Source organism: Solanum dulcamara, chromosome 10, assembly GCF_947179165.1.
Source record: "Solanum dulcamara chromosome 10, daSolDulc1.2, whole genome shotgun sequence".
Classification (NCBI taxonomy): domain Eukaryota; kingdom Viridiplantae; phylum Streptophyta; class Magnoliopsida; order Solanales; family Solanaceae; genus Solanum; species Solanum dulcamara.
In genome coordinates, this window is record NC_077246.1 from 29,504,012 (window position 1) to 29,514,188 (window position 10,177).

The window sequence follows — 10,177 nt, forward strand, 5'->3', positions numbered from 1 at the left end:
AGGTAATACTTTAAATATATAATCGGATATTTTAAGTTGTTAATTATTGTGACTTAAAATAATATTTTTAACGTTGTTCAAATATATAACATATTTAAAAAAAACAATTACAATTGAGAGACTACTAAAGGGAGCCTCACACATTTCAAGAAAAGCTCCTTAAATTCATTAGAGATTTGTAAATATGTTAAATTCTAAAAATATTTTTATTTTCTTAAATTCTAAAACTGATTTACAAATATTGATTATTTTATATCTACAAAAAAATTCCAATAATTTTAGTCACAAATTTTGCCCAACTTCATTCTTAATAGGCTTGTTCTTTTTTATTTTTTTGTACAAAAATTTAAGGAAAAATTACTTAACTACACACCCCTTTTTATCATATTTTTTTATTTTTCCTACAGTTTTAAAAAATATCAAAAATTTCGTTTGCTCCCATCATTCCCTTTTCTGGATACATCAATTCAAAATATCATATCCATGATTTTCTTTCTTTTTTAACTCTACAGTTACATTCATTAATCTATTATTGAATTTCAAATATTTTCTCTTTCCAATTATTGATTAGAGGTAGATTTCTTTCCATCACTTTATTTTTTTAGTTTTTTTTGTTTGTTTTTTCATCATAAAAAATTGCTGATACATATGGATGAAGGTCAATTTTTGTTGTTCATCTTTTTTGTGATACATATAGGTTCACATTTTTAATGTATCTAATTGTTTTTATTTCTTAAATTAATGTATAAAACTCATGACATACTTCATAATAACCTATCGGCTGGTGACGCCGCTTACAAAGCTGACACTCTATACCCACAACTCTGTCTGCAAAGTCTCTAACTTCGAATGAAACATCATAGCGCATATACTCTGACTCGGCAACACTCCAGGAACAAGTGGAGTTGCTAACCCCGCTGCAACATCTTCTATAGTAACTTCTGCTTGTCTGGGTGTACCTGCGTGGCATGAAACGCAGCCCCCAATGAAAAGGGGGTCAGTACGAGTAATGTACCGAGTATGTAAGGCATGAAAATCAGCATAATAGAGAACATAATGTATGAACAACCATATCGTAGAATCATAGACATATACTGAGATAAGAGAGTAACCTGTACATATTAGTGCCCTTTTAGGCCAGATGTCATGCATGCTTGTCTTATCATAAAAAACATTTCTTTTTCATATTCATAGAAAATAGAAGTCATATCACCGAACAACGTCGGCGTGCCCACATATGTCCCGCGTCTGGGCATCCCGCGTCCAGGATGAAAATTACTCCAACTGATCAGGTGGGAATGCATCTATAGCGCCACATATACACCTCCCCATATCCCCCATATACATATACATATACATATAGACAGCATGCAGGAGAGCTCAACGAAAGTCATGTATCTATCGGAGTGACGGAAGGTCGGTAACCTCCGATTATATTATGAATTAATCACGGTCGCTTTGTCTCACCTTGAAGGAACAATTATTGTAGGATGAGACTATCAACGAAAGATAATATTAAGAGAACGTAGAATAAGGTCACAATCTTATAAGGCGCCAAATCGTATACATATGCACATAGGACCAATTTTCAAGACTCGTAGAATAATCGGAATGAGCTATGATTAACAAACAAGATAAGAGTCATGTCAAGTACCTTTCGAAAATTTCCATGGATTATATCAAAATAAAACTTTTGAAATCATATACGTGTATCTAAGCACGAGAAAATATCCTTTGGAAACTCAAGAAAATTGGTCATCCTAGTGGCTCTACGAATAAGACTTCCTTGAAATTGTATAAAATGTCATATACTTATTTCATAAAAACCATGCCCAAAAGAAAGAGTAGCTCTATATACTTATGTCAAAACATGTCAAGAGAAAGAAGGGTAAACCTTACATACATGAAGCTGTTCTTATCATAGCCATCATAGACATATTCTCATCCTCGACATCATCAATGTCGTTATAAAACATATCCATCGTTATTTTCATAAAAGCTTGTAATACTGTAAACCTTTATTTTGGGAAACTATAGACATTTTGGAAACATTGACAGGTTATAGGAAAAAGTAGTCATTTCCTTGGGACCATTGACACCTAGCTTTTGAAAACAAAGAAAATATGAAAGCACTTATGGAACCATAACATAGGGAACATGCCTTGAACGAAAAGGGTAAGCCTTACATACTTATGCCAAAGACATGCCAAAAGAAGGAACGGTTCGCTTTAAATACTTATGCCAAAGACATGCCAAAAGAAGGAACGGTTAGCTTTACATACCTGTACCGCGCCTTACTAGCTTTTCTTATTCTTCCAACTTGTCTTTCTACATTCAAGAGAGTTGACATAGTCATTAGATTCATCACCATATACTTGTCTCAATCCTTCAAACAAATTAATTTCCAATCTGCCGAAATTTCGGCAGCATCTCCCCTATAAATACACCATCCCCGAGATTTCAACTCGGCCACCATGTCAACAACCATATCAACAACAACAACCAGCAGTATATATATACAATCAAATCACCTCAACTTTACACAACACAAGCTCCAAACAACTAGCATAAAACTACGATACCAAAATAGAGTTTTTAACCTTTATTTTGTAAAATCTTTAACCATACCAAACGGGGGGTGGTGTGGCTGCAACCAGCAGCAACCACACCCTTTTTAAAATACTTTAAAGCCCTGCAACATACAATCCAACCAGCTGCACTCGCAGCGCCTCAACGACCATACACTACGCGACTTCGATTTAGCTACTACGACTTTAATTTAGTAGTTTCCAACATCATGCCTCCTTATACATTTTATCTGATTCCAGACATATTTAGGACACGTAATACACCTCATAACAACATCATAAACTCCAATTTGAAAGGAGATACCTTACCTTTACCGAAACTCTCCAAAACTTGCCTCGGAAGCTCTCCTAGCGCGGCTAAAACTTTGGGGCTGTTCGGTGACGTTTTGGGCTGCTCCAAACCATAAAATTTCATTACCAATACCTTCATAACATCTTGGTACACCATAGATAATTAATTCACGAAGCAAAATCGGAGACTTACTTTTTTTTTTCCCTCAAAACCGAGCTCTCTCTCTCTAGCTTCAAGTTTCTCTTCTCTTCTTCCTCTTGAATTTTCTAGAACTCTCTTGGGATAAGAATGACTCTAATGAGTCATAAGACACACATATATATATAAATATCTTCCATCACTTATCCCTTATTTGAAAATAAGTCCCTAAATTATGAATATAGACAAATGACCCCTTCTCCATTTTTTTTTCTAGAACCTTCTTTAACAAATAAAGATGGCTTAATTGCCTTGCCATGTACACTTTGGTTCATATATACTCATCACATGGTCATAAAAGAGTGCGGCCCACATACACCTCTTACATGAATTTTCTTGAACACTTTGTGAAATTTCTATTTTACCCCTAGCCTTCCACAATATTATCATAGGCCACTTTGCGAATTTTCCTTTTTGCCCTTAGCCTTTTCCAATATTTCCACACTACTAATGTTCATAAATAATATTCATAACCAACTTGTATAAAACAAATTGGAAGATGATCATTTCCTTCACTTTACCACGACTACTTTAAAATATCCAACCGTATAAAATACGGGATATAACATCCTCCCCCCCTTTAGAACATTCGTCCTCGAATGTTCAACTGACCTCATGGGGTGTCTTAATACTTCGGGAGGGTTCCTCTTATTGTTTTCCTTTTCTTCATGCCCATTCCTTATCCCGCACTCCATTCTCCTTATACTCGAACTCCTAGGTCTTACACGAGTCCTCATCCCACGTTATGGGTTTCCTTTTTTTTTGGTACTTGAGAGGATTGTGATCACTCTTTGGCTTAATATAATATGGTCTCGCGCATTGTCGGTGATTTTTCTCGGGAGTTTCACCTACTCTCTTTATTTCCCAAATATCGTTCCACCAAAATTTTCAATCTTAACCTATAGTCAAATAATAGCAGCGTACGTTGCAACAATTGTACCCTTTATTCTTGCTGTCGCTCGATCTTTGGTATCCTTGTGTGATTAATGCCTTCCTTACCGTGACACCAGTTGCTGGAACTCACATGTCCATCGATACAATCATACGTGAGACATCCTTCACATGCATATGTACATGCATATATTTACCATCGACTAGCCCACAAAATACTTCCAAACGCTGTTCAAGCATATCCTTATTCCAGAGTTGTGATGCACTTTCTATCTCTTCACCAGCCTAGTCTACCTCGTCTTATGCGGCCTCTTAAGGTTTTCAGCCATTCCATAAACTCTAGTTTTTCTTTAGGTTACTCTAACCTCTCCTTTGCCTCTTACATCTGGATATATAGAATTCTTGCATATTTCCCAGGGGGTCACCCATCATAGTACTACTCTTTTCCAAGCACGCTTAACCTCGTAACTTTGATGGAATTGGGTGCATTAATGCCGATATAATCGCGTCCACTTCCTCATATGACCTTTTATCACATCATCGGGAGCGAATCAAGGTCTTACAGGTTCCGAGATACTTTCGTAACACGTCCTTCTTTTACAATTATTGTTTTGCCCTTTTTGATTCTTAATCTTCCCCTTTCGCTTTCGTGCATGACTATCTTTCGTTCTTGACTCCCAGATTCCCGAGGGTAGTGATCGCATTTTCATCGCCATAACCTCTCTGAAACAACGCATCTCACTTATTATTTATTTACAGTATTTCCTTCCCACACTTATTCCTATTAGGCATACCCAATATGGCAAGATCTCCTCACCACGCCTACTATTCAAAATCTGTGCGTAGAAAATATCAACAGTACTGCACAGAACATACAACTATATGACATATTCCAGCCATCCAGTATTTTCAGTTTCAGGTAGCAACGCAGATATATCCAGACTCACCACCATAACTCGCCATATCGTCACTCACATCCTTCAGTCGCGTATAAGGCTCATATAAGGAATCTCTTTTCCTATGACTTGGCTCTATCGCACGAAGTAGGACGGAAAGAAGGTCGATAATTCCTAGATGCCCCGCAGCCTCCTGCTTATAAATGTGGTCGGCTTCACATCCATAAACAAGACTCTACTAGACACGACTTTGCAGACAACCCTTTGACTGACCTGCTCTGATACCACTTTGTCACACCCTAATATTAATAGGGTGTGATGGGCACCCGACCCCGTGCTCGGAGCCGAGCGAACCCGCTAACTCATATTACATTCTCAATCTCTTTAGAATTTCACATCAAAAAGAAATGAAAAACATATCTACGCTTTCCGAATCTTGCTATCCAAAATCTATCATCTCATAAAACTCATGACATACTTCATAATAACCTATCGGCTGGTGACGCCGCTTACAAAGCTGACACTCTATACCCACAACTCTGTCTGCAAAGTCTCTAACTTCGAATGAAACATCATAGCACATATACTCTGACTCGGCAACACTCCAGGAACAAGTGGAGTTGCTAACCCCGCTGCAACATCTTCTATAGTAACTTCTACTTGTCTGGGTGTACCTGCGTGGCATGAAACGCAGCCCCCAATGAAAAGGGGGTCAGTACGAGTAATGTACCGAGTATGTAAGGCATGAAAATCAGCATAATAGAGAACATAATATATGAACAACCATATCGTAGAATCATAGACATATAGTGAGATAAGAGAGTAACCTGTACATATGAGTGCCCTTTTAGGCCAGATGCCATGCATGCTTGTCTTATCATAAAAATCATTTCTTTTTCATATTCATAGAAAATAGAAGTCATATCACCGAACAACGTCGGCGTGCCCACATATGTCCCGCGTCCGGGCATCCCGCGTCCAGGATGAAAATTACTCCAACTGATCAGGTGGGAATGCGTCTATAGCGCCACATATACACCTCCCCATATCCCCCATATACATATACATATACATATACATATAGACAGCATGCAGGAGAGCTCAATGAAAGTCATGTATCTATCGGAGTGATGGAAGGCCGGTAACCTCCGATTATATTATGAATTAATCACGGTCGCTTTATCTCACCTTGAAGGAACAATTATTGTAGGATGATACTATCAACGAAAGATAATATTAAGAGAACGTAGAATAAGGTCACAATCTTATAAGGCACCAAATCGTATACATATGCACATAGGACCAATTTTCAAGACTCGTAGAATAATCGGAATAAGCTATGATTAACAAACAAGATAAGAGTCATGTCAAGTACCTTTCGAAAATTTCCATGGATTATATCAAAATAAAACTTTTGAAATCATATACGCGTATCTAAGCACGAGAAAATATCCTTTGGAAACTCAAGAAAATTGGCCATCCTAGTGGCTCTACGAATAAGACTTCCTTGAAATTGTATAAAATGTCATATACTTATTTCATAAAAACCATGCCCAAAAGAAAGAGTAGCTCTATATACTTATGTCAAAACATGTCAAGAGAAAGAAGGGTAAACCTTACATACATGAAGCCGTTCTTATCATAGCCATCATAGACATATTCTCATCCTCGACATCATCAATGTCGTTATAAAACATATCCATCGTTATTGTCATAAAAGCTTGTAATACTGTAAACCTTTATTTTGGGAAACTATAGACATTTTGGAAACATTGACAGGTTATAGGAAAAAGTAGTCATTTCCTTGGGACCATTGACACCTAGCTTTTGAAAAAAAAGAAAATATGAAAGCACTTATGGAACCATAACATAGGGAACATGCCTTGAACGAAAAGGGTAAGCCTTACATACTTATGCCAAAGACATGCCAAAAGAAGGAACGGTTCGCTTTAAATACTTATGCCAAAGACATGTCAAAAGAAGGAACGGTTAGCTTTACATACCTGTATCGCGCCTTACTAGCTTTTCTTATTCTTCCAACTTGTCTTTCTACATTCAAGAGAGTTGACATATTCATTAGATTTATCACCATATACTTGTCTCAATCCTTCAAACAAATTAATTTCCAATCTGCCGAAATTTCGGCAGCATCTCCCCTATAAATACACCATCCCCGAGATTTCAACTCGGCCACCATGTCAACAACCATATCAACAACAACAACCAGCAGTATATATATACAATCAAATCACCTCAACTTTACACAACACAAGCTCCAAACAACTAGCATAAAACTACGATACCAAAATAGAGTTTTTAACCTTTATTTTGTAAAATCTTTAACCATACCAAACGGGGGGTGGTGCGGCTGCAACCAGCAGCAACCACACCCTTTTTAAAATACTTTAAAGCCCTGCAACATACAATCCAACCAGCTGCACTCGCAGCGCCTCAACGACCATACACTACGCGATTTCGATTTAGCTACTACGACTTTAATTTAGTAGTTTCCAACATCATGCCTCCTTATACATTTTCTCTGATTCCAGACATATTTAGGACATGTAATACACCTCATAACAACATCATAAACTCCAATTTGAAAGGAGAGACCTTACCTTTACTGAAACTCTCCAAAACTTGCCTCGGAAGCTCTCCTATCGCGGCTAAAACTTTGGGGCTGTTCGGTGACGTTTTGGGCTGCTCCAAACCATAAAATTTCATTAACAATACCTTCATAACATCTTGGTACACCATAGATAATTAATTCACGAAGCAAAATCGGAGACTTACTTTTTTTTTTCCTCAAAACCGAGCTCTCTCTCTCTAGCTTCAAGTTTCTCTTCTCTTCTTCCTCTTGAATTTTCTAGAACTCTCTTGGGATAAGAATGACTCTAATGAGTCATAAGACACACATATATATATAAATATCTTCCATCACTTATCCCTTATTTGAAAATAAGTCCCTAAATTATGAATATAGACAAATGACCCCTTCTCCATTTTTTTTAGAACCTTCTTTAACAAATAAAGATGGCTTAATTGCCTTGCCATGTACACTTTGGTTCATATATACTCATCACATGGTCATAAAAGAGTGGGGCCCACATACACCTCTTACATGAATTTTCTTGAACACTTTGTAAAATTTCCATTTTACCCCTAGCCTTCCACAATATTATCATAGGTCACTTTGCGAATTTTCCTTTTTGCCCTTAGCCTTTTCCAATATTTCCACACTACTAATGTTCATAAATAATATTCATAACCAACTTGTATAAAAAAAAAAAATTGGAAGATGATCATTTCCTTCACTTTACCACGGCTACTTTAAAATATCCAACCGTATAAAATACGGGATATAACAATACATTTATTATAAATTTAAATTTATGTATCATGTCCAGAAGTCATATGTATCAGAAAAAGATTAACAACAAAAAAAAATCAACCAGTTATTCTATTAATGTAGTGTCATATACATAAATAACTATGAATATGATACAAACTGATATTGTTATAAAAATATTAGTATTTATATATCAACAATTATATTTGATAATGTCTACAGATACATAACATTCTAGTTGAATAAGTTAAGGTGTATTTATGTGGTAGTAAAAAAATAACGAACTTTGTAATAATTATGTATCAAATAAATAACTATGAACATGATACACACTAATTTGTATTTTTAATAAATTAAGGTTATGTATCAAAACTAATATTTGAAGACAATATATTGTGCATGATAAAAATGTAATGTATCATAATATTGAAACGAAGGCATGATACATTAATTTAAGAAAGAAAAACAACTAGATACTTTAAAATCTGAACCTATATGTATCACAAAAAGATGAACAACAAAAAATCAACAATCTGATTTGTTGAAAGCAAAAAAACGTGATGACGAAATCTTTCTACACATTCTTCTTTGCTTTGTACCAACTCCCGTAACTTTTTTTCACTTTCAACAATGGCGTCATCCATGGATCTTTACTCAAAGCCCTTACCGAAGCCATCACCAACTCCTGTATTTTGACCAACAACAATTCAATCACTTTTATTTCGTTCATACCTCACCTCACTTTTTTAAAATTCAGAATGTCTCAACAAAATCGACAGGTTCATGTTGTATCAATACAATTTGTGGATAATTTTGATTCAAAAATTGAGAGTTTTTTGGAAGAATGGGAAGAATTTTAAATTGTAGTAGCATGTTTCAATTTGCCAAGGATTGAATTATATTGTCAATAAAGTTTTTTCATAATTTATGCTTTCTTTATTTACTTTTTTCTTTTTAAACGTAACAAAATATTCAATTAACAGATCTTTCATTAATTTTCATTTTTTTCTGCAACAACATTAACGGCTTCACTATGTATCAGAAAACATGACTTATGTATTCAAGTTTCTCAAAAAATAAGAATTTTTTGTAATTTTAAAAAAATAGAGATATGATGTAATTGACTCTTAATACTATGAAATTCGTAAGTTATACTAAATTTAAGTCGCTTTAAATTGTGAAAACACAAAAGGTTGTACATGGGAGCCACAATTATAAAAGGAAAAATTATTTTAATGAGTATTTTTTAATAAATAATTATTAATTTTAGCTATACTTTTTATTTATTATCATTTATAGCAATACATAACAATATTATGATAAATCTGCACTATTTATTAAAAGTGAATTATGCATGTCATATAAATGTATTATAAATATTTTAAATATATATTATGTTTGCTTTGTAAAAAATTGACACAATGTATTATAAGTGTATTAAAGTGTAATAAATATATTATTCATTAATAAAATTTGTTTTATAAGTGTTATAAATTATTCTCTGTAATATGTATTAAAACTGTATTATAAATGTATTATAAGTGTTTACTAAAAATAAAAATATTATTATTATAAATAATAAATATTTTTTAATATAGTATATCTACGTAAGTTTCCCATTATAAAAAGAAAAGGACAAATTACTTAATTGAGTGCTTTTTAAAAATTAATTACTGATTTTAGCGATATTTTTTATTTATTACAATTTATAGCAATACATAGCAATATTATGATAAATCTACGCTTGTATTAAAAATGAATTATGCATACAATATAAATGTATTATAAGTGTTTTAAAATATATATTATGTTTGTGTAGTAAGAAACAGACATAATGTATTATAAGTCTATTAAAGTATATGATAAATGTATTATCCATCTATAAAACTTGTATTATATATGTTTTATAAATAGTTCTCTGCAATGTGTATTAAATCTATATTATAAATGTATTATAAGTGTT

At 34.1% G+C, this 10,177-nt stretch overlaps 1 protein-coding gene across 1 annotated transcript; it reads right to left on the reverse strand.

The window, feature by feature from the left end:
* Window positions 1-664: 664 nt before the first annotated feature.
* On the reverse strand, window positions 665-3,075 carry LOC129871271 (uncharacterized). Its single transcript, XM_055946176.1, has 3 exons — window positions 2,898-3,075; window positions 2,283-2,328; window positions 665-959 (listed from the first exon to the last, which is right to left on the reverse strand). The coding sequence occupies exons 1-3, from the start codon at window positions 3,034-3,036 to the stop codon at window positions 734-736; spliced, it is 411 nt and encodes a 136-aa protein (XP_055802151.1). The 5' UTR covers window positions 3,037-3,075; the 3' UTR covers window positions 665-733.
* Between the last annotated feature and the right edge of the window lie 7,102 nt (window positions 3,076-10,177).